This window comes from Schistocerca cancellata, chromosome 3 (assembly GCF_023864275.1).
Source record: "Schistocerca cancellata isolate TAMUIC-IGC-003103 chromosome 3, iqSchCanc2.1, whole genome shotgun sequence".
NCBI classification, from domain to species: Eukaryota; Metazoa; Arthropoda; class Insecta; order Orthoptera; family Acrididae; genus Schistocerca; species Schistocerca cancellata.
The window spans coordinates 717,260,583-717,286,504 of NC_064628.1; the positions used below are offsets into that span (position 1 = coordinate 717,260,583).

General features: G+C 45.2%; 2 protein-coding genes across 3 annotated transcripts in view; one reads left to right on the top strand and one right to left on the bottom strand.

The window, feature by feature from the left end:
- LOC126175727 (uncharacterized) overlaps nucleotides 1-5,464 on the bottom strand; it is a 140,206-nt gene extending 134,742 nt beyond the window's left edge. The window contains exons 1-2 of the mRNA XM_049922665.1: nucleotides 5,319-5,464; nucleotides 5,082-5,220 (exon numbers count right to left, since the gene is read on the bottom strand). Coding sequence (XP_049778622.1) covers nucleotides 5,082-5,107 — 26 coding nt within the window. The 5' untranslated portion in view covers nucleotides 5,108-5,220; nucleotides 5,319-5,464. The remainder of the gene's footprint in view (nucleotides 1-5,081; nucleotides 5,221-5,318) is intronic.
- The window catches only part of LOC126175728 (RNA polymerase II-associated protein 3), a 120,208-nt gene continuing 99,716 nt past the window's right edge, over nucleotides 5,431-25,922 (top strand). Inside the window, exon 1 of one of the 2 annotated variants that reach the window (XM_049922669.1) lies at nucleotides 5,431-5,564. The gene's annotated coding sequence lies outside the window, so the exon portion shown is untranslated. The other variant, XM_049922668.1, reaches the window with a different exon arrangement.

Here is a 25,922-nt window from a genome sequence, read left to right on the forward strand (position 1 = left end):
CCCCGTGAGGGGGATGGACTCCTTTTAGTCACCTCTTACGACAGGCAGGAATACCTCGGGCCTATTCTAATCCCCGGACCCGCAGGGGGGATGGTCATAAGTGCCCGTAGTTGTTGGTTAGTTAGACAACAGGTTAACACCACTTTATCTAAGTGACATATTGCACCACAATGTGAACTTTAACATACCCTACACTTGACCCCTGGATGGCGCTAAACAAGCAGCATTGATGTGGCAGCCAGACCTATCTTCACAGTAAGATCTGCAGACTATAAGACATGTAAAATCAAATACAAGAATGTGGTGTCAGCAAAGGATATATGTTGTAGCATTTGGCTGAGGATTCTGTCTACTTTCACTACTGTGTCTTGGCCAAAGCCCAGAGCACTGAGGAGTATTTTACAGTTTCAGATGCTGTACAGTGGGTTTTGGATGCAGGTGCTTGAGCACAGTGTACTGCAAAATGTTCTGCAATAACAGTAGTGTCAGTACTGTCATCTAAGAGAACTGATTTCTAAGTGGCGGGTGTAGACAAATGCAACATGGCCCACCCTAGTGAAAAAAGAGGTGCAGATCTCTAAGATAATGACATATCTTTCCCAGCATTCCTTCTTCTGGTGTTCTATGAGACAGTGTGACCTAGAATGCAGTCTATCACAGACCTGTGATAGACTGTAATGAGGTTTCCCAGTGATGTGTGACACGTATGTCATTGGAGTCCCCCCCCTGTTTTTACCTTTACAGGAAAGCCTGTCTTATCTTTTGGCCTCCATTGGATACAGCAGACAAAATGAACTCCGCTTTCTCCCATGCAGTTATTCGTGTGTCTGTAATTTGAGACTGTGATAGAAAATTACACCTTGAACCTTGTTGAGGCTGTTATGAGGAGTGATGGATACAGGAATTTCACTTATCCTCTCAAAGGTGAGCAATTCCTGTAACTGAGCAGGGATCACATTATCATCAGGATTGAACCAATCCCCATTTTGCTATTACATGTTACTTTGAATGAATTTGTTTCCTATATGCACTTCAAAAATTGATTTTGTGGTCGGAAGGATTGGCAAACAATTCAGGTACAAACTAATTACCGAGGGATCTCACCATCTCTTTTAGTTCTAATTTCCTCCCATGCTGTGGACAGGGAAGAGAAAGCTTTGTGGTCACACCTGCCCATGATAAATCGATCTATTCCTTCGAGTGAGACTGCTGGGGTCTTGTTACCACCAGCATGAGAAAGTTTGATCCTCCTCATTGTGGGTCATCTGCATGATCTCTGACTGAGGACTCTTCCCACGAGCACCACCATGCCACAGCAACAGCTGCCGCATACATAATCACAAACTGCAATCCCTGTGCTCCACATTTGACAGGTACATACTCACAGGTATTTACAGAGAGTTTTCACCACTGGTACCAACAGTGCATTCTCTGGATTTTCACGGGGTTACATAAATGCAGTTATCTGATGACACCCTCTCTCTCAAGCTGAGCCTCACTCTCCACAATGGTCTAGTGACTGTGTTAGGTTTAGTTGTCATATGTGATCCATTCCCACAAGGGGTGTTCAGTGGATAGCATGTGCATCATGTTTGGCAACTTTTCCCCCTCTAAGAATGGCAATCAAACCCAGAAGTAGGGATGTAACATGAGTTAAGAGATGAGTAATGATGAGAGAACAGAAGCCTGGATAAAGCAAAGTGAGTAGCCATAACTGGTACCCTATAGAAAGCCAGGCTGACAAGTAAAACATCCTAAAGACCAAATATGAGAAAAGGTATACCTGTAGAACAGAACTGCAGCACAGGAGATGAAAGAGTGCTGTAATGGCTTGGGGACCGGTGCACTCCATATAAATACTCACAAAAGTAGTCAATAGACAGCTGCGATACCACCTATCGCCTTTGAGCCATGGCATAACTGTATTGCATTGTGCGACCTCATAAAGACTCAGCGTCTTTGGAATGGATAGCAACTGCAGAGTGCATGTGGGAGAAAGTGATGGCGCACTCTAGTGTTGGATGTTTGTTTTTCTAATTCATTTGTGAGTGATTGTATTGTCGAATTTGAAGTTTTTCCTGAATAGTGCTCAGGGTTTTTCGAGGTGGCTGTTGTTGTTGACTTGTCAGTTAGATATTTTAATCTCTGTAGTTATTGGCTACCAATTTGTTTTCAGTTTTGGAACTGTCAGCTTGAAATTCGTTCTTCAATTAATTTAATTTTGGGTGTTTGTCATTCATTTATAGGTACAGATCTAACTGTTCAATTCAACAGTCATTTATTAATGGCTAGGGTGGGAGATGATATGGCAGCTACCATAAAGTGTTTAAAGTTGTATGGTCTATTCGTTGAGTTTTTAGTTTTCACCAGTGTGGTAAGTTACTAAAATTAATGAGAGTTCCTGCTTCTCATACCAGAGAGCTGTATATGCCAATGTGTCATCAGAACAATGTTTGGAGGTTGGTTAGAAGACTTCCTAGTTCAAGCAATCTAGGATGGCCATGTAGGATATTATGATGTTAACCTACCATTGGTGTTATCATTCTGCTATTTGGTTTTGTATGCATGAGACACTTGTGAGTGATATTCTTTTTGCAATCAGGTGTGTACTCAGTCTATTAAGTAATTTTTTTTTTTTTTTTTTTTTTTTTTTTTACAGGCCAGAGGTAAATGTAGAAATTTATGGATCCCAATTTGGGAAGGATAAGCATGGGAGTGGTGATCATACTGTGGGAACATGGGTGAAGCTGTTGTTTTGGGGGGTGGAAGTTCTGAAGTGGTTTTGGAGTGGTGGGTAGACGTACTTAATAGATATTGCTTGGTTTAATAGAGGAGTATACAAGGGAGGGCTCAACTATTGTTTTTGATTGTGTAGGGGTTGGAGCAGTAGGGGTTTCATCATTAATCATAAATCATAACATACAGTTTAAAGATTATTCAAAAGGGCTTTTACAAATTCTAAAGAGGGTTATTGGGTGGAGGGAGGGGGGGGGGAGGGAGAGGGGGCAGTTGAGTCCATTACAGAAAAGGGGAAGAGGAGCACTTCAACCTGACTCTACAATCTCACCTTGAGTATTATTGGAGGAAAAGTGTGCTGAAAAAGTTATTGTCCATTAAATGTTTTTGATTGGAGTAAAATATCTAGGCCAAAGTTGGTTAGTTAAGTCTGGAGTTTTTTAAATGTGGTTTGGGGTATTGTGTACAGAGAGGGGTGTGGCTTTTTTGAAGAGGGGAGGGGAGGGGAGTAATTAGGTTTATGCATTTTTATTTTTTTATGAAGTTGTGAATGATGTATGCACATGTTAATTGTTTTTTAATGCAGGTATTCTGTTGGAGACTGGTGTCAGTTAGTGGGTAGTGTTCAGGGGACGTGTGGTTATGGAGGTGTGAGTCCAGGCATGGTTACTTTGGTGGCAGTGGAGGGAGGGAGATGGCCAGCCTAGATTAATTTGTCATTTGACTGTGGCTGGTAAGCACATTTTTATGTAGGGGTTTGTTCATGTATGTAGTTTTCTTTAAGAATTTACTAGTCCAGTATTATTGTGAAGGTTGTGTTCATAGTTGAACTTTGTATTTAATACTTTGCATTGGTGGGTATTGTAGAGTGTGGTCTGGTGCTGTGGGTTTGTGGGGGTTAGTGGCATAGTGGATTTCAGTTGAGCCATAAAGGCCAAGTGAAATCTGTGTTAATGGTTTTCAAGTTGTGTGTAGGTTCCCAATATTGCTGGCTTCTTGAACTACATAGATCATACAAAATTTACCATGCCAATGGTGGTATTTTTTCAGTTGATTGTTGAGGGTCATGATCTTCATTTTTGTGTTAATATTTACTTGGCAATTGTAACAGGGTTCTTATTGTCATATCTATGTCTACATACATACTCTGCAAGGCACCATATGATTCATGGCGGGAGGTACCAAGTACCACTTGCAAAAGGAGTGAGGGGAAAAAGAAATGTCTATACATCTCCATAAAAGACCAATATCTCTTACCTTCATGGTCCCTGCACGAAATTGGTGGGAGTGATAGGTTTATTCCCCTGCCTGCACCATACTAAGCTCACCAGTGCCATAATCCTATATCATTCCCTTGTAGCTTCTCCTTCCGTTACCATCAACTTCCCTTCCCCCCTACTGACGTGTGTGTGTGTGGGGGGGGGGGGGGGTTAAATCATTAACATAAAGGAGTTTCAGACAAAGTAACTGTGGCTGATTTATTCTCTGGGAGACTGAATGTTATTTTTTGAGGAATGTACATTATCAGCATTACAATGTCCAGTAATTATTTTTTTTTTTACTATAAGCTTATAATAATACCCTGCCCATGTCTTGAAGCACATCTTTCCCAGAAGCGGAAATCTCGCTCTAGAAGCTGAACACGATTTCACGCCAGTAAAAATCAAAGTAATGAATCATATATTTTAATGATGTCTACAGAGAGCTGCTTCTGTTCAAGTTATGCATTATCAGATACGCTATAACAGAAATAATGATACGTAAGAGATCTGACATTTTCATTTCTAGCAAAACACCGGCCAAGAACTGGTACGCCTACGTACTGGTATGCGAATATTCCGATTACATTTATATCGTTGTAACACTTTAATATCTTCACTGTATTCATGATTCGTAATAGACCTACTGCACTCGTTGAACTGTATTTAACTACACGACAAAACTAGTCACAAAATGGATACTATTCTTATGAAATATTACCAGTGTAGCAGTTCTTCCGCAATCAAACTAACAAATAAAGATGGTGCAAACGGGGGAATGTAATCCAAAATAGGTACACGTATACCATAAAACGAGTAACATTATACAATTCAGTAAAAGAAAGAGCTTGCAAATAATTTCAGTGGCATCTTCAGTAACTCATTTCGTTAAAGAAAGTTTCAAAGTGCCACTGCTAAAATGCACTTCCAATGGGAAAAGGTAACTTAATCAGACATGTTGTATTAGCTATGTAGTATTCCATCACGAAGCGGCCACACACATGGAGAAACAATCTAACCATTTACATGGCATGGCAAACAATTTAAAACAACAACAATCAATTTCCACAAACAAATTTTGCTTACCTTTCAGCCACAGTACCATCGCTCATTTTGGCGCCTCCAATTTAAACCTGTGCATTGTGCAAAGAGCATCAGTTCAATGTGGAAATCTTAGAAAGGCCGAACGCCTGACACCGCCGCCTGTCACTTGGCCTGTGAGCAGCTGTATTGACATACAGTTGTTATTGAACTATACAATAAATAAACAGAAGTGTTTAAATCTATAAAAAATATGGTTAATCACAAGCATAATTTGCTTACTTCAGTTTTAGCTGCGCCAAAATAGAATTCTTCCCATTAAGTAAAATTACTTATTTATCAGCTTCGTAATAATTATGCGAAGAATCTAAACTTTCGAAGAGTAGGTAAAACTGCGAAATTATATTTGCGAGTTGTACACATTATTATTTCGGGCGCAGTGATTTCTACCCAGTATCAAGGCAGACTAAAGGTGGCACTGGCCAAGTGTCATTTCAACAATGTGTAAATATGGTTGATTGCAGAGGGGTATGTAATCCTAGTGTTTGTTTGTACAGATCGTTGATACATCGCTGCATGTGCAATGTTGTGTGATTCCTTGTGTGATTGGCAACGGGTAGCTAATGCGAAGGTATAGCTGCATTACGACTTACGTTGAAGAAATTAGATAGTGAGGAAGGTCAGTAATAAGATATATAAATTATTCAACCTTAACGTTGCTACAAGATTCGCAAAGGACTGATACTACAGTGAGACACTGAGCAGCGTCAAAGAAACCAGTCTCCGCACAGTGTCTTGGGGACGTAAAAGAGGTGTTGTGAGATTGAAACTAACTGTTCTGTACGATGTCGGCGTACCCATTACGCGCTAAATAATTCACGAGATGGAAACAACAGGTTACAACATTCGAGAGGAGGAACAGATTGTTAATCCAATACACACACACACACACACACACACACACAGAGAGAGAACGAACACACACACACACACACACACACACACACACACACACACACACTAAATTCACGAGAGAGAGAGAGAGAGAACACACACACACTAAATTCACCAGCTGTTTTACCAATGACTGATCACTCCATATCATAACCCAGCAAGTAGTTACTCCCAGGAATTTGCATGAGCTGATTGATTCTAATTGTGATTCAGTGATGTTGTTGTGATTAGATATGGCATTTTAATTTTGTGAAGTGCCTAATTTTACATTTTTGTATGTAGCCAATCTTTCTACCACTCTAAAATGTTATTAATAACTATCAGACAGTACTTTATTACAGATAACCGTATTGTAGCCAAAAAGTTTGAGCTTGCTATTAATGTTGTCTATGTTATTGTTTGTGATCATTCAAAAAGAATATCATAACACAGCTTTATTATCGATACATACCGATAAAATAGCGTGTGTTGTATTTCTGTGATGTTTCCATCAACAGAAATACATTCTCTCTATCAGATAGGAAGATTTCTGATCTCAGGCAGCATTACAGTTTCATTGACAAATCTTAAAGTGTTTGTTTATTCTTCTGAAACTAATTCCCGTCCAAAATTTCTCAGTGTTTTTCTTTATTTGCTTGCTGTGTTAATTAAGCAGCATGTCGGATTACCCATCTATCTTCTCAGCTACTGCTTCTCCTTATAAGCATGGGAGATTGCTGCAGAAATTTGATTATGGAAAGAAATTTTCTCATTAATATTGAGTTCTCCCTGTTAACTTACGGTTACCAACTTTGTGATTTGTCTGCCTATTTCAAGAAAAAGATTTCTCAGAAAGATTACTTTGAAAAGTAGCCGTATTTGTGATGACTATTAATGACGGATTATCCATGAGTGATTACTTGCAACTTACTTTCACACTATCTGTTACTCCTATACTTTATTGATGAAAGAAGATTCATGGAAGCTGTCAGCACTGTTGTCAGCATTTCAACTGTGAAATGCAAAAGGCTGCTGGTTGTACCAAACTACATGACTGAAAACAGTAATCACCCATAGAAATGTGGCAATACTGAGGCAATGCGATGGACATTTAAGCAAAACCACATAATGTGTTTGGCAGACACACAAAGCTTCCATGCCCAGCACAATTTGTTAGGGCTCTCCTGTCGCTGCTGCAGGACCTGATGGGTAACACTGTTTTTGTTTTGAAATATTTTTTTTTCTTCAATCCAATTGTCTGTAAATGAGAGACTGTGTTCTAACTTTTGAAAATTATGTAAGATTTCCAGATATTTTTGTCATAATAAGGTGACTTGCTCACAACACCCAAGTTGGCCTTCTAAAAACCCCTTGTTCTACATGCTGTATCAACAGTGTATTGTCTCAGTCTGATAACAGCTCTTGGAGGATCTTAGTGATTAGTGTATGTCTCTTTTTATACCATTGTTCATGTTTCACAAGTGAAACAAATTCTGGTGAAAGTTAAGAATAAGGGCAGTGCTGTTTCTCTGTGCTCTAGATATCAGTTTTTGTAGTACTACTGTGAAATACGAAAGCAGCCAGTGAGAATACAACAGGCAAATAACATTTTTCTTATTAAAGAATATAAGTCAGTCTCCTACCCTCAGTTATAAAATGTTTTTGAGGTATTTTAATGTATTTGAAGAGAGAAGGGGGAGGTGGTGAGGCAATAGTAAAATGCTTAGGGCAGCTTCTTCAGAACTATTAAAACTTATTCCTTTTCATATCAGCAATTTAAGCCTATGCCGTAAAATAACCACTTTCTTGAGTTTCGTCATGTTGTGGTCTTCAGTTCAAAGATTGGTTTGATGTAGTTCTCCATGCTAGTGTACCCTGTGCAAACATCATCACCATGCGACTACCACAGCCCACATCCATTTGAACTTGCTTAGTGTATTTGAGCCTCTGATCCCATATCTTTTATCCAAGTTGTGCTATAAATTGCTTTTTTCTTCAGTTCAGTTCATTACCTCCGTATCATAATCTGATCTCCTATCTAATCATCAGCATTCTTCTTTCTGTAACACCACATTTCGAAAGCTACTCCTCCTCCTCCTCCTCGTCCTTTTTTTCAGTCATTGTCATGCTTCCAGCTCCTTCCTTTAAAAAATTTGTACAAGCTGTGGACCATAATTACAGTAAGGAATTCAAAAGCTTCTATCCCCTTCTTGTGTGAATTGCCTATTGTGCATGTTTCACTTTCATACCAGGCTACATTGCAGACAAATACCGCCAGAAAAGTCTTTATTAGATGTTAATAAATTCACCTTTCAAGAAATGCTTTTCTTGCTATTGCCAGCCTACAGTTTGCATTGTCTGATTTAATTTGACTGTATACTATTATCATTGTTCTAGTATTATTGATAGGTTAGTCATCTTGTGTCCTCTCTTCAAGACACTAACAGTTCCATTCCGTTAAACTGATCTTTCAATTCCTACAATGTCATTGATGAACCACAAAGTTTTTATTTCTTCTCCATGGACTTTAATTCCCTTTCCAAATTCCTTTTTGGTTTCCTTCAGAGCTAGCTTGAGGTGCAGGTTAAATAACATAGGGAATAGTATTTGACCCTGTCCTGCTCCCTTTTCAGCTGCTGCTTCCTTTTCATGTTCTCTGATTCTTTTAACTATTGTCTGGTTTCTGTACACATTGTAAGTAACCTTTTGCTCCCTGTATTTTGTCTTGTTTCCTTCAAAATTTGCAATTGTGTAACATTGTCAAAATTTTTCATTAAAACTACAAATTCAGGTTTACCATCTTCTAAGATAAGCCATAAGATTAGCATTACCCCATGTGTTCCTACATTTCTTCAGAACACAAACTGATCTTACCCAAGGTCAGCGTCTATCACTTTTTCCATTCTTCTATAAATTATTGGTGTCAGTATTTTGCAACCATGATTTATTTAAACTAATAGTGTGTTAGTAGTCACATCTATCAGCACTTCCCTTCTTCAGAATCAGCATTGTTATGATCTTCATGAAGTCTGAGGGGCATTTCAAGCCTGTATTACATATCTTGTACACCAGGTGGAATAATTTTGTCAAGGTTGGATTTCCCAAGAACCTTCATAATTCTGAGGGAATGTCTCCCACTCCAGGAGCCTTGTTTCTACTTAAGCCTTTCAGTGCCCTATCAAATTCTTCTCACAGGATCATATATCCTATCGTATCTTCACATACTTCCTTTTCTCTTTCTACAGCATTGTCCTCAATTTGTTCCCATTGTATGGTCACATTGAAACCACAATAAAGTCCAAGCCCCAAAGAAGGGACACCACTGAAGTCCTACTTGTCCTCCATGGTACTTCCTGGGGTGCAGATCAAACCACCCTCCTATGTTTGTACCGATCCCTTATCCATTCGATACTAGACTATGGGTGCTTTTATTACGCATCTATATGTCTGTCCCTCTTACTCCATGTCAATACTATTCCCCAACATGGCATCCATTTGGCCACTGATGCCTTTTACACTAGCTTGGTTGATAGTCTGTAAGCAGAAGCTGCTGAGCTACCACTATGACTTTTTCCACAGCAGGTATGCATGCCATTTGTCTGCCATGCATGGCCACCCATCATATGCCTCCTCCTTTGATGACTCCTTTGATCGCCAGTATGGGGAACGTCCCTCTTCTCTGTTACCTCCTGGAGTTCACTTTTGGCTCTTGCTCTGACAGCTTAACTTCATGCTACCTGCAACTTTCCCGGTGAGGCGTGAACCCTTCACCACCTTGCCTTCGTATGGTGGTCTGTGTTCACCTTGTCTTTCATTTGCTTCCTAAGGACACTACTTCAGCCTCGCTCCATCATCTGCAGTTTCGCAACATTCGCATGGCACTTCACAATAGTACCTCTGTGTACACTGATAGCTGTCAGACTGACCGTGGTGTCAGGTGTGTTTTCATCATTAGTGTCAACATTTTTTGGTATCGGCTTCCATCACACTGCTGAATATTTACAGCAGAGCTCTTTGCCCTGTATCAGGCCACGGAGTACATCTGGCGCCAGTCTTTTCCACAGTCTTTTCAATTGTGTCCTCTACTCAGACACTCGCAGCACCCTTCAAAGCCTCTGTGCACTGTAGACCACCCATCCCTTAGTGCAACGAGTCCAGGAAAACTGTCACTTGCTCGCTCGTGATGGAACCGCTGTGATGTTTTTGTGGATTCCTCGTCATGTAGGTCTGCTATGAAATGAGACTGCTGCCAATGCTGCAGTCCTCTTACCTCAGTCCACTAGTTCTTACATTCCTTTAATGATCTCTGTGTTGCTGTCAGTCAGGAGGTGGTGTCACTTCGGCATTGCCACTGGTCCTCCCTTCATGGGAATAAGCTCCAGGTTATTAAGCCTCTCCCAGTAGCTTGGATTACTTCCTCTCGACAATCTGCCGTGAAAAGGTCATTTTAACTAGGTTGCATACTGGGCTCTGCCTTTTTAGCCATTGCCATTTGTTAAGTGGCGCTCCTCTACCACTTTATGCACATTGTGCCCAAGTTTTAACTGTCTGCCATTTCCTGGCAGAATGCCCACTTTTTAACCATTTACGTTCCTGCTTGGGTTTGCCTTCTGACGTATTGGTCGTTTTCTCGAACGATGTGCAGGTTGTCGACCACGTTTTACTTTTTATCTGTCGCAGCAACATGGTGAAGGCCATTTAATTTTTACCTCTGGACCTCTATGGTATATTTAATAGACCTTTCTCCACGGCCCTGTTTTTAGCTGTCTTCTCTTACGTCAATTGAGATTGACGTATAGTATTTTAACTCCTGTCTGTCTTCCTGTTCTATAGTTTTGACATTGGTGCATATGACCCTAGTTGTTTTTGCACCCTCAAAACAAAAACAGAACAGAACAATCCCATATATGCCTAGGAGTGGTTGCTTGACATTCAAGAGCATCGGAACACCAGGCAACGGCCACCGTGCCAGGCGGGGTGTGCCAGGGAGAGCCACTGTTCAGGGTGGATGGTATCAGGGCGGATGCTTTGCATTTGAAATGTATAGAGCTCCAAAAATTGGGCCATTCTTCTCCATTTGTCTCTTTGAGTGGTAACAGTTCATTGACTGCTGCTCCTTATGACCCTACAGCCTTCCCTTCCATGGCTACACGTTGGAAGAAGGGCAGTGGTTGCTGCCTTGGGGCGAAACATTTTCTCCACTACGTGGTCTGTACTAGGATGGATGGGGACACATTCATCACTACGAAGCTGTTATTTCTTATGGAAAACGTCGAAGACAAGTTTGGAAAACTGGAGTCTCTCAGTAAGATATAGTCTGGTTCCCTGTTGATCAAAACTGCTTCTGCCACCCAATCTGCAGCACTTCATGCTTGTGATCGTGATGATGTCCCAATGTCCATTACTCTTCACCAGTCTTTGAGTATGGCTCAGGGAGTCATTTTTTGTAGGGATATCATCCTTCAAACTATGAGGAACACTGGGCCAATCTGGCATGACAGAGTGTTCATTTTGTTTGGCATATTCAGGAAGGTTGTAAGGACAAACACGTGGATACTGGAATTTTTATTCTGGCATTTGAGGGAGGTACCCTCCCACAAAAGGTCAAGGTTATCTGTTATTGGTGTGACGTGAAGCTGTATATCCCGCCACCCATGCGATGCTTTTGACGCTTGCGTTTCAGGCACGTGTTCACAATGTATGGCAGACCCTCTATCTAGTGACTTTCTACACCCAGTCCAGGAGGATAGCCCCTGTGTTCCACCGTGTGTGTGTGTGTGTGTGTGTGTGTGTGTGTGTGTGTGTGTTAATTGTCACAACTATCACTCTCCACACTCACCACTTCCCCAGCTTATAAAGAAGAAAATAAGGTACAAGATTATAAATCCCCAGATCATTTGTCTAACACTGAGGCTAGTTAGAAAGCTAGTTAGCTTCCGGATGGAGCTACCTCGTGGAAATCCTCCCCATGGTGTCTCTCAGGCCAGAGGCCTGCTGCCACATCTTGGTCACAGAACACACAGTGTGTGTGCCCCAAGGTTGCCTTCTCTCTCTCAGTTCGGATCTTGCAGAAGCCTGTTCTCCCATTGTGCCATACCCTTCTCATCCTATGAAAGAGAAAAGAAGAAGAAACACAAGTCCCCAGACAAGTGCCCCCCTCCCCCAGTACCCCAGGAGCCGCCATCTTCCCCCTTGCAACCTGAGTCTGACTTCTTATTTATGGATGTCTCCCTGACCTCATTGGCGATAGATGGTGACCCAGCAGTCTGATTGGCACCAGCCCGTTCACATACCATTCAAATACCCATTCCGTGCCTATTTAATTGAAATTTAATTGACACTGCCGTCACCTCCCAGAGATGCAGTCCCTTGTCGCCTTTTACTCTGCAGCTTGTCATTTTCCAGGAATCTCATTTTACTGATGATCACTCACCGACCCTTCATGGGTTCCATGGTATCTGTCAGAACCAGGTCGCCCCCTTGAGAGCTTCTGGTAGCATCTGCATGTTGGTCCATATGGTTATTGTTAGTACATGGATCCCACTTCGTGCTCCATTGGAAGCAGTTGCCATCCAGGTCCACTTTGACTTTGCGTCACAGTTTGCAATCTTTATCTCCCTCCTGACAGGCCACCTATGTATACTGCCCTAACTGCCCGCCTTCAGCAACTCCCTCCTTTCTTTCGTTTCCTTGGGGATTTTAATGCCCATCACCCTTTTTGTGGCAATGCTTTTTCATCTAGTTGGGGGCTCCTCATTGACCAGTTTGCTGCGGACCACAGCTTAAGGGGAGAGAATTGAAAACACTGTGAAAGTGTACTTGTGTACAGGTCATAACCAATAAATTGTGGTCAGAGTCCACATCTGCCCCCGGAAACATCTTTTAGCTTAAACTATGGTTTTTAAATCTCTATTTTACCACTATGCAATTAATCTGAAATCTTCCAGTGCTTCCAGGTCTCTTCCACATATACAAACTTTTTTTCTAGTTCTTAAACCAAGTGTTAGCAAGGATTAAATTAAGCTCTGCAAAATTCTACCAGGGCACTTCCTATTTCATTCCTTTTCTCCTCATCCATGTTGTCCTGCTATTTTTCTTATCTTCCTTTCTCTATTGTCAAATTCCAATCACGCTTTACAATTAAATTTCACCTACTTTGACTGTTTAAATAATTTCCTTTATTTCATCATACACCCTTTCAATCTCTTCCTCATCTGCAGAACTGGTTGGTACATAAACTTGTGATAGTGTGATGGTATTGGCTTCATGTGTATTGTGGATATGATAATGCATTCTCTATGCTATTAACAATTGCTTACCCAGATTGTTACTCTCTTATTCATGAATTGGTCTACTTCTGCATTACTGCTGTACTGACCTGACCAGAAACCCCTTTCTTCCTGCCACTACTCTCCACTACAGGGTGTACAACTTTGCTTCCACCATTTGCCAATAGGTGGTGACAATGGTAAGTAGCGGTTGAAAGAAACAGACCGCCGACATCAGGCAGTTAGCTTGTACCTCGATCAACATATCCTCATTCAAACATTAGTTGACTTGTGTCTGCATCATAAAGTTGTTCTTGATTGAAAATGTCAGTTTACGAGCCTAATTCTCGTCATTTGTGGGAGGTGTTACTGTTTTGTTTCAATATGAAGAAAACAGCAGCTGAGTCTCATCGAATGCTCTCAAGTACTCCCCCAGCGGGTTTGGGGGTTAGAATTGGCCCGCAATATTCCTGGTTAGAATTGGCCCGCAATATTCCTGTGTGTCGTAAGAGATGACTAAAAGGAGTCTCACACTTTTCAACCTTTCTGTGATGGTCCCCTGTCGGGTTTGACCTCCATATTTCCAAATTTTCCTGAAGATCGAGACAATTGGGGAAGGGTGCCTTACATGGTACATCGTGTCCATAGTGCGTTGATATCTGTAGCCCCCTTTCTCGTCGTCGCATTGCAGTCCTGCTCATTCTCCATCTCTTGGGTGAGGATACATTCCTGGCTGCAGTTTCCGCCATGCACTATGCAGTGTCACTTCTGCGCTGACGACGACCATGGACTTCTTTGTACCTGATATCCAACACAGTAGCCAGTCTGTTGTGGTGGGTCCACCATGTACTCTGTTGGTTGTAGCCCCCTGACAACACAGGATCACTCTGCTGATGCCTGCGCCTTTAACTCCCCATGTATGCCAAGGAGTAGATCCCTATCTCCCTGGGGCTTTGGGAATCACGGCAATGGCCATCCTACCAGGTGGCCCTTGCTGCGGCTGGGTGGCACCCATGGGGAGGGCCCTTGGTCAGTTTGGGTGGCATCAGGGCGGATGACACGCAGTGAAGCGTGGCTCATCTTCTCTTGCTGGTGGCCAACCACCAGCAGTCTCTAAGCATTCAAGGGCTCAATTCAATGCACAAACATATGATTCCTAATTGTTCCCCTCCCTGGCCACACCATGGGAGGAACAAAAGGCTAAGGCTGGCAGCGACACTTATTTGCCCCGGTACCCAGTCTGTACACGAGCTAATGGGGAATCCTTTGTGTCCATGAAGCCTCAGTTCTTTGTAGAGCATTTAGAGGACACATTTGGGGAGATGGAGGGCTTGTCCAAAATTCAATCTGGGTCAGTCTTGATCAAAAAAGCTTCTTCTGCCCAGTCACATGCATTACTCACTTGTGACAAGCTGGGGGATGTTTCTGTTGCTATCACGCCCCATAGGATCTTAAATATGGTCCAGGATATTATCTTCCACATGGATCTTCTTTTACAGTCCGATGACAAGCTGCATGCCAACTTAAAGTGACGAGGTGTCCATTTCTTCCGGCGCGCCCACTGGGGTCCGAGGGATAATCAGGTTGCCACCAGTGCCTTCATCTTGGCCTTCGAGGGTGGTACATTACTCGAGAAGGTCAAGGTGATGGTCTACCGCTGTGTTATCAGGCCATATATCCCTCCCCCGATGCGGTGCTTTAAGTGCTGGAAGTTCGGCCATATGTCTTCCCACTGTACTTCCAGCCTCATACGTCAAGGTTGTTGTCGTCCATCCCAATAGTCCATGTGCCCTGCCTCCCATCTGTGTCAACTGTGGGGAGCACCATTTCCCTTGCTCGCCAGATGTAGGATATTAGAAAAGGATAGGAAAATAATGGAATACAATATCCTGGACGTGCATGACAACATCTTAAGCCACCGCTATAACTGCAGTTCCTGCCCCATCCGTTGCACAAATTCCGGTCACCTCTGAGCCGTAAGACTATGCCTGCCCCCTTGATGGTGGGGGGGCACTTCCCTCCCTGATGCTCCTGCACCACCTACTATGGGAGCAAACCCCCCCCCCCCCCAACCATTGGGGATGTCCATCCCCTCTTCTAAGCCGGAGAAGTGTCTACCTTCTTTGGCTCATCTCACTTAGAAGGGGTCTTTTGGGTCCCTACCTTCCCAGGTTTTCACCAGTGGGAAAGGTGATGCTGGCCAGTGGATAAAGTGCCCAAAAGCAGCTGGCCATAGGGCTTCACAATCCTCCTCTATTCTGGAGACTGCTCAGTAAAGCCCTCCCAGCCAGGAAAACCCAAGGAGCAGTGAGACAAGAACAAGAAGAAGACCAAGGAACTTGCGGTGGCACCCACGCCACCGCTACCTACAAGCTCTGCGTCTGAGGATGAAGTGGAGATTCTGGCATCCGCTGAGGACCTGGATGTCGCCGGACCCTCAGACGCAATGGATATCGCCTCCTCAGGAAATCGGTCAGTGGCAGCAGATGACATGAGGCCTAAACAGCCTCATTGAACGTTCAGTGCCTTCCCAGCCTCATGATCATATGGTTTTTTCCACCATCTTGCTGAGCTCTGACAACTTGTCAGCCTTCACCCTTTCTTCTGCATTTCTCTCCAAGAAGCTTGGTTTCCGGTGATGTGAACGCCCACCCTCCATGGCTATCGGGGTTACTGTAAGAATTGGGCAGCTTCTTAGAGGGTATCTGTTGGAGTGTGCGTCTGTGTTCTTAACTCACTTTACAGCGAGTGTGTCCCTCTTCAAAGTCCTTTAGAGGCTGTTGCAGTTAGGATGTGGATGCCTCAGGCTGCTACTGTCTGCAGTATCTATCATCCACTGGATGGTGCGGTTCCACAGCATGTATTGGCTGCACTGATAGCCCAATTTCCGCCACATTTTCTGTTACTGGGCTACTTTAAGGCACATATCTCTTTGTAGGATGGATTGGTGGCAACTGGGCAAGGCACTGTCGTTGAACAAGTGTTGGCACAGCTCGTCCTTTCTCTCTTAAATAATGGTGCCTCCACACATTTCAGTGTGGCAAATGGCACATACTCCACCTTCGACCTTTCAGTCTGCAGCCCTGGCCTTCTACCATTTGTCTAATGGAGTGTGCGTGACGACTTGTGCTTTCTGATCTTTCTGTCACTGCTGTGACGTCAATCTTCTGGGCGCCTTCCCAGGTGGGCTTTGAATAAGGCTGACTGGGTTTTGTTTGCCTCCATTACCACTATTGAGCCTCTTTTCTCATGGTGCCATTGATATGGTGGTTCACACGATAGCCACTGGCATCGTTTCTGCAGCAGAATCTGCAATTCCCTGTTCTTCCAGGTCCCCTCAGCGGACTTTGCTTCGTATTGACCGGAGATCACTGAGGCGATTAGAGATCGCATGCGAGCCCTCCTACGTCATAAGCGGCATCCATCACTGGAACACCTCCTTACCTTTAAGTGGCTCCATGCTCGTGCGTGACACCATATTCACCAACGGAAGCAGGAGTGCTGGGAAAGGTATGTCTCCGCCATTGGCATCTGTACCTCTCCATCACAGGTTTGGACCAAGATAAGGTGGCTCTATGGCTATCAGACCCCTGTCAGTGCCCCTGGGCTTTCTCTGAATGGAGCAGTCTGTACTGAATCGGACACGATTGCTGAACTCTTAGTAGAGCATTATGCTCAGAGTTCTGCTTCTACGACTTACCCACTGGCCTTCCATTCCCTGAAAGAGCGGTTGGAACGTCAGAACCTTTAAGTCCATACACGCCATCCCGAATCGTACAGTGTTCCATTCAGTGAGTGGGAATTCCAAAGTGCCCTCACTGCTTGCCCTGATATAGCTCCCAGGCCAGATCGCATCCACTATCAGATGCTGAAACACCTCTCGGTGGACTGCCAGCGACGCCTCCTAGACCTTTTCGACCATATCTGGGTTGAGGGTGAGTTCCCGTCTCAATGGCGGAAAAGCAGCATCATACCAGTGTTGAAGCCTGGCAAGAACCCACTGGAGGTAGACAGCTGCCACCCCATTAGTCTCACCAATGTTCTGTCAAGTTGCTTGAACATATGGTGAGCCAGAGGCTACTTGAGTCTCGGGGCCTTCTGGCTCCGTCTCAGGTTGGGTCCCGTAAGGGACACTTTGCCACCGATAATCTGGTCGGCCTGGAGTCCGCCATCTGTACGGCCTTTGTCCGCCATCAGCATTTGGTTGCCATCTTTTTTGACATGCAGAAGGCATACGATATCAAGTGGCGACATCACATCCTTATCACGCTCCCGGTTTTTATTCAAAATTTTCTGTCGCTTTGTTCCTTCTGCGTGCAAGTTGGTTCCTCCTGAGTCCAGGAGAATGGGGTCCCACAAGGCTCTGTCTTGAGTGTCTGCCTATTTTTAGTTGCTGTCAACGGGCTAGCTGCAGCTGTGGGAACGTTCAGCTTCTTTGTATGCTGATGGCTTTTGCCTGTACTATAGCTCCACTTGAATTATGGTTGCTGAACGGCAACTACAGGGCACTATCCGCAGGGCGCAGTCTTGAGCCATCACGCACGGCTTCCAGGTCTCGGCTGCCAAGACTTGCGTCATGCATTTCTGCCGGCACCACACTGTTCACACTGAGCGGCGGCTTTATCTTGACAGTGAACCTCTTGCCATGGTGGAGACACATCAGTTTTTGGGCTTTATTTTTGAAACCTGGTTGACTTGGCTCCCTCATATTTGGCAGCTTAAATGATCATGCTGGTGCCAACTTAACGCTCTTCGTTGGGGTGCCGATCGGTCTACCCTTCTACAACTGTATCAGGCGTTGATTCAGTCTGTCTCGATTATGGGAACCTGGCTTATGGTTCGGCATCGCCTTCCACGTTGCGGTTGCTTGACCCCATACTTCACTGCTGGATCCAACTTGCAAATGGGGCTTTCCGCACAAGCCCTGCAAACAGCATACTTGTGGAGGCTGGTGTCTCTCCATTGTGGATCCGGTGCCAGTGGCTACTGGCCACTTATGCTGCACATGTTCGTAGCTTGCCCGGGCATCCAAATTACCCTCTCCTGTTCCCCAGCTCGGTCGTCCATGTTCCAGAATGGCGGCCCCGGTCAGGGTGTATGATCGCAGTTCACGTCCGGGCTCTTCTCTCTGAGCTTGAGTTTTTCCCTCTCCCACCTCTTTTCCAGGCCCTTATACGTATACTCCCATGGTGTGTTCCCTGTTCATGCCTTCGGCTGCATTTGGCACAGGGCCCAAAGGACTCAGTCCTCCTTTAGGCCTTCTGTCTCTGCTTTCTTTCCATCCTTGCCATGTTTCCTGGCTCTGCCGAAGTCTATACTGATGGTTTGATGGTTACTGATCAAGTTGGGTATGCTTTTACTCTTGGGGAACAATCTGAACAACGCTCATTGCTGGATAGCTGCAGTGTTTTCACTACAGAGCTCATCGTCATCTCTTGCACCTTAGAGTATATCCGCTCCTGCTCAAGTGAGTCCTTCGTTATCTGTAGTGACTCCCTGACTGATTTATGAGCTATCAACCAGTGTTTTCCTTGCTTTCGTCTGGTGATGGCTATCCAGGAGTCCCTCCATACTCTTGCCCATACTCTTTGCGTGGACCCCAGGTCATGTCGGCATCCCAGGTACTGAACGTGTTGACACGCTGGCCAAACAGGCTATCAGTGCACTGGTCGTGGAGATTGGCCTTTTGGAGTGTGATCTCCAGTCAGTTTTGCGGCAGAAGGTCCTTGGCACCTGGGGTGATGAATGGCGCACCCTGCCTACACCCAACAAACTTCAGATCGTCAAGGAGACTACCGGTGTGTGGCGCTCCTCCTTGCGGGCCTCTCGCAAGGACTCTGTTGTCCTCTGCCGGCTACGCATTGGCCACACCTGGCTGATGCACAATTACTTATTGTGCTGTGAGAACCCACCTTTCTGTCACTGTGGATCAGCGTTGACAGTGGTCCGCATGTTGGTGGCCTGTTCTCTTTTAACTGTGCTCGGGCAGATGTTTACGCTGCCTGATACGCTCCCTGCACTTTTAACATGCTGCAGTGGCAGCCTTAGTTTTGAATTTTAATTCATGCAGGGGGCTTTTATCGCTCGATCTGAGGGTTTGCCTCTCTCTGTCTCTCTCTCTCTCTCTCTCTCTCTCTCTATCTCTATCTTTTTTAGTCTACGGTTTTAGATTGGGGTTTCTAGTATGTCTCTTCGTGGTTGACTTTTCCTTTTTTTTTTGTTTCCATGGTCGGCCAACCACTGTAACACTCTGTGTGCTTTTAATTCCTTTTGTCTGGTCTTTGTCTGTGTCTTTCTTGTTCTGCATCATCCCTTGTCATCTCCATTGCTTGTTTTTTATTCGTTGTGGGTGTTTCATGGTCATGGAAAAAGGGACTGATGGCCTTTGTAGTCTGGTCCCTTCAACCACACAAACCAACTAACCTCAGGTACATATTGTAAGGATGTTGTTAGTGAAATAACATGTCATGAGTGGTTTCAGCGCTTCAAGAACAGTGATTTTAATGTCGTAGACCGGCGTAGTGGTGGAAGAGAGAATGTTTTCGAAGATGCAGAATTGGAGATGTTGCTGAGTGGACTTGTGTCAAACTCAAGAAGAGTTGGCACGATTAATGGGAGTGACACAGCAAGCCATTTCAAAATGTCTCAAGGCTATGGGCATGATTCAGAAAGAACGAACTTGGGTCCTGTGTGAGCTGAACCCAAAAGACGTTGAACGGCGATTGTGTGTTTGTGAACAGTTCCTTCATAAGCAAAATCTGAAGGGATTTCTGCATCACATTGTGACCGGGGACGAAAAATGGGTTCATTACGATAACCGTAAAACCAAAAAATCATTGGGATATCCCAGCCATGCTTCCACGTCGACAGCCAAACCGTATATTCATGGCTCCAAGATCATGCTCTGCATTTGGTGGTGCTTGTTATCGAATGCAATTAATACGTTTGAGCAGAGCATTAAAAGACAAACAGCCACAATACAGTGAGAGGTACGATAAAGTGATTTTGCAGTACGACAACACTTGACCCCATGTTGCAAAAGAGGTCAAAATGTACTTGGAAACGTTAAAATGGGAAGTCTTACCCCTCCCGCCGTATTCTCCAGACATTGCTCCCTCTGACTATCACCTGTTTAGATCAATGGTGCATAGCCTGTCTGACCAACACTTCTGATCTCATGAAGAAGTCATGTGGGATTCTACACTGCCCGAAATACGGGAGAAAGTAGTGACCAGCGATGGAAAATACTTTGAATGATACATGTGTAACAATTTGTTTCATTAAACCCTCAAATGTTTGGGAAAAATCGGCGGAAGCAAAGTTGTACACATTGTAATTTCCACTATATCTAACTGAAACATATCCATTTCCCCATTTAAATTCTGTAGCCTACCTGCCTGTAAAGGGATCTAACATGCCACTCTCCTATTCTAAGAATGCCAGTTTTGTTTTTCCTGGTGACGATGTCCTCGTGAGTAGTCCCACCTGGAATTCTGAATAGGGGACTAGTTTACCTCCATAATATTTTACCAAAGGGGATTCCATTATCATGAAGCCATACAGTAGACTTATGTGCTTTGGGGAAAACCCCCCTGTGGGTCCAGGGGTTAGAATAGGCCCGCGATATTCCTGCCTGTCATAAGAGGCGACTAAAAGGAGTCTCACACTTACTGGCCCTATGAGTTCAGGTCCCATTCTATGGTTTAACCTGCCATTTTCAAAATTCTACAGGAGTATGGGCCATATGGGGAAGGTTGCTTTAAGAGATGCACGAGTTATCCATAGTGCCCTTAGATTTGATCTCCTGAATCTCTTGTCATAGCATTGCATCTACACCTGGGATCCAACTATTTGGACTAGGACACTTTCCAGGGTGTGTCATCTTATGTTGTCTCCTGACCCCTTTTGCCCCCATGACAATATTGGATTTCTCTGCACCCAATATCCAGCATGGTAGCCAGTCCATTGTGGTGGGGCCGTCATGTACCCATTTGGTGGTAGCCCCCTGACAACACAGGGATTGCACTGCTGATGCCCGAGCTGAAAACGCCCCATGTATGCCAAGGAGTAGATGCTTGTCTTCCTACTGCATCAGGACTCCCAGCAACGGCCATCATGCCAGTTGGCCTTCGCTGTGCCTGGGTGGCACCCATGGAGAAAGCCCCTGATCGGAATGAGGTGCACCAGGGCGGTGACCGTACATCACCAGCAGTCTCTAAGAAGGGCAAGATAGAATACAATGCCAACAGATATGACCTTAAATCGTTTCTCTCTCTCGTTACACCATGGGAGGAACGTAGGGCTACAGAATGGCGAGAGCCATATTCGCCTCAGTTTTTAGTCTGTAGCAGAACCGATGTGGACTCTCTTCTACCTAAGAAGCCTCAATTTTTCGTTGAACACCCTGTGGTTAAGTTTGGAAAAGTGACAGGGCTGTCCAAGATGCGAAACAGTGCAGTTTTGATTCAGCCAGCATCGCCAGCTCAGTCCCGAGCGTTACTCACCTGTGACAAGCTGGATGATATTCCTGTTTCCGTCATTCCCATAAAAGCGTCAACATGGTCCAGGGGATCATTTTTCATTGCAGTATCCTCTTGCAGTCTGGCGATGAGCTCCACGCCAATTTAGAACTGCGGTGTGTTCATTTCATCTGGCGCATATATTGGGTACCTAATGACAACAGGGTTGCTACCAGTGCCTTCATCTTGGCCTTTGAGGGTGATTCATTGCCTGAATAGGTCAACATGATGGTTTACCGCTGTGATGTTAAACCATACGTCCCTCCCCCATGTGGTGCTTTAAGTGTTGGAAGTTTGGGCACGTCTTCCCACTGCATTTCCTGGGCCACATGTCGAGACTCCAGATGTCCACTGCATCCAGATACTCCATGTGCACCACTTCCTTCTTGCATCAAATGTGGAGAGCACCACTCCCCCCTGCTTGTCAGACTGTCCAGTACTCCAAAAGAAGCGGAAAATCATGTAGTACAAAACCCTGGACTGGTTGACTTACACAGAGGCTAAACGTAAATTCGAAAGACTATGCCCCATTCGGTTGATGTCGACATAGGCTGCAACTACATCACCATCATCGTCCCAAGTGCCAGAGGTTCCTCACTCTGTGCCACAAACAGTGGGCCCTCCGGGCCACCAGAATACATCCGCCCCCTGGTGGTAGGGGTTAAATCTTCGTCCATTGCTCCCAAAACACCTATTTTGGGAACAAGGCTCCCTCAAATGCAAGGTCATTGGTCCCCTCCCCCCTGCCGGAGAAGCAACAGCCTTCTCCGGCTCCTCTCATGCAGAACGGGTCCATTGGGGTCCTCTCTTCAAAGGTCTTCACTAATGCCACAGTGGACACTCACCAGTGGCTCAAGAAGCCAAAAGTTGCTGGACGAAGAGCTCCACGATCTTCCTCCATGCCTGAAGCTGCTTCGGAGAAATCTTCCCAGCAATCCCCTAAAGAGAAGCGAGAGAGCAAGCAAACTAAGAACAAGTCTGCTAAGAATAGGACCCTCTGGTAGCCCCAACACCACCACTCCCTGTCAATTCTGCATCTGAGGATGCGGTGGAGATCTTAGTGCTACCTGTGGACCTGGATCTCACTGAGCCTCATTCACTACTGCAATGCCTACAAATATTCAATCGAGGGCAGCATGTGACTCTAAGGCATAACCTGCCTCCTTGCGCGCTTCATGCCTTCCCAGCCTCACGATAACATCATCCTTCAGTGGGATTGCGGCGGTTTTTCCATGACCTGGGTGAGCTACGGCAACTCAAACTTTACACCTGCTTTCTGCATTGCCCTCCAGGAAACCCGGTTACCGACAATGCACACCGCTGCCCTCTGCAGCTATAAGGGATGTTACAGGAACTGTAGTGACTATAATAGAGTGTCAGGTGGAGTTTGCGTCTATGTCCTGACCTCGGTATGCAGTGAACCTGTGCCCCTTCACACCCATCTTGAAGCTGTGCTGTCAGAATAAGGACGATGCAGGAAATAACTGTCTGCAACATATATCGTCCTCCAGATGGCTGCACTGATTAAGTAACTCCCTAAACCTTTTCTACTTTTGGGAGATTTTAACGCCCATAACCCATTGTGGGGTGGCACAGTTCTTTCTGGCCGAGGCAGAGATGTCAAAAATTTACTGTCACAACACCACCTCTGCCTCTTAAATACAGGTGACCCCACACTTCTCAGTGTGGCACATGGCACATATTAGGCCATTGATCTCTCAGTTTGCAGTCCTGGCCTTCTCCCATCTATCCACTGGATAGCACATGATGACCTGTGTGGTAGTGACCTATCTTCCTGTCATTCCCCCGGTGTCATGCCCACGGACATGTACACAGATGAGTTTTCAACAAGGCAGACTGGAAAGCCTTCACCTCTGCTGTCACTGTTGCATCTCCCCCACATGGTGCCAACGATGTTGTGGTTGAGCGGGTCACTACAATGATTGTTTCTGCAGCGGAAAACATGATCCCTCAATCTTTCAGCTGCCCCCAGCGAAAGTCAGTACCTTGGTGGTTGCCGGAAGTTGCTGATTAAAGAGCGTTGGTGAGATCTACAGTGACACAAGTGGCACCCTTCCCTCGACCAACTAATAGCCTTTAAACAGCTCCGCACCCGCATTCGCCAGCTTATAAAAAGACGGAAACAGGAGTGTTGGGAGAGGTATGTCTTAACAAGTGGGTGCCATACGTCAGCTTCCCAAGTCTGGATGAAGATCAGACGTGTTTTTGGGTAACAGACCCAAACAGGTGTACATGGTGTTAATATAAATGGCATTTTATCTAACGATGCAAATGCGATTGCTGAGCACTATGCTCGCACCTCTGCGTCGGAGACTTACAACACTCCCCCCCCCACCCCCCCCCCACCCCCCCCCCCCCCTTTACACTCTCAAACGGCAGACGGAAGGGAGAGTCCTCTCATTCACTACACGCCCCATTTACTTACAGAGTGGGAGCTCCTTAGTGCCCTTGCACATTGCCCCAACACTGCTCCTGGGCCAGATCAGATCCACAGTCAGCTGATTAAACATATCTTGTCTTACTACAAGCGACATCTCCTCTTGATCTTCAACCAGATCTGGCGCAATGGCGTCTTTCCATCGCGCTGGCGGGAGAGCACCATCATTCCGGTGCTCAAACCTGGTAAAAACCCACTTGATGTGGATAGCTATCATCCCATCAGCTTCACCAACATTCTTTGTAAGCTGCTGGAACGTATGCTGTGTCAGCGATTGGATTGGGTCCTGGAGTCATGTGGCCTACTGGCTCTGTGCCAGGGCAGTTTCCGCCTGCGTCGCTCTACCAATGATAATCTTGTGTCCCTCAAGTCTGCCATCCGAACAGCCTTTTACAGATGCCAACACCTTGCTGCTGTCTCTTTTGATTTATGAATAGCATATGACATCACCTGGCAACATCATATCCTTCCCACATTAAACGAGTGGGTTCTGAGAGGTCCGCTCCCAAATTTTTGTCCAGAATTTCCTGTCGCCTTGTACTTTCCGTGTCCAAGTTGGTGCCTCCCATAGTTCCCCCCATATCCAGGAGAATGGGGTCCCACAGGGCTATTTATTGAGTGTATCTCTATTTTTAGTGGCCATTAATGGTCTAGCAGCAGCTGTAGGGTTGTCCTTCTCACCCTCTCTGTATGCAGATGACTTCTGCATTCCATACTGCTCCATTAGTACCGGTGTTGCTGAGCGGCTCTAGCCCACGGCTTCCCGTTTTCGGCCACAAAGTTGTGTGTTACGCTCTTCTGTCAGCATCGTACCGTTCATCCAGAACCAGAACTTTACCTTACTGATGAGCCCCTCACTGTAGTGAAGAGATATTGATTTTTAGGACTGGTTTTAGACTCCCAATTAACTTGGCTTCGTCACCTTGATCAGCTTAGAAGTGCTGCCAGCACCTCAATGCCCTCCGCTACCTGATCAACACCAACTGGGGCACAGACTGCTCTACGCTGCTGCAGCTATACGGAGCCCTTGTTCAATCCCACCTTGACTTGGGAGTCTGGCTTATGGTTCGGCGGTGCCTCAGCGTTGTGCTTACTCGATTCAGTGCACCACTGTGGCGTTCGATTAGTGACAAGAGCTTTTAGGACGAGTCCAGTGATCAGTGTCCTGCTGGAGGCTTGAGTCCCTCCATTGCAGGTCAGGCGTGCACAACTGCTGGCTAGTTACGTTGCACACATTCATAGTTCTCCTATGTATCCGAATTACCGTCTCCTTTTCCCACCCACGGCAGTTCATCTCTCGCATCAGTAGCCCAGGTCAGGGCTTATATTTTGTGCTCTTGAGCACAACTGTTCATGCCCTGGGGAGTATTTTCTTCTGTGTACTGACTCCTTGAGCAGCCTACAAGCTATCGACCAGTGCTACCCTCGACATCCTTTGGTAGCGACCATCCAGGAGTCCATCTATGCCCTGGAATGGTCCAGTCGCTCAGTGGTGTTTGTGTGGACCCCAGGACACTTCGGAATCACAGACAATGAACTTGCTGACAGGCTGGCCAAACAGGCTACACGGAAAACACTTATGGGGATCGGCATTCCAATAACTGACCTGAATTTGTTTTTACGTCACCAGGTTTTTCGGCTTTGGGAGACGGAATGGCATAAATCTCAGCATGCACAACAAACTGCTTGCCTTTAAGGAGACTACGAA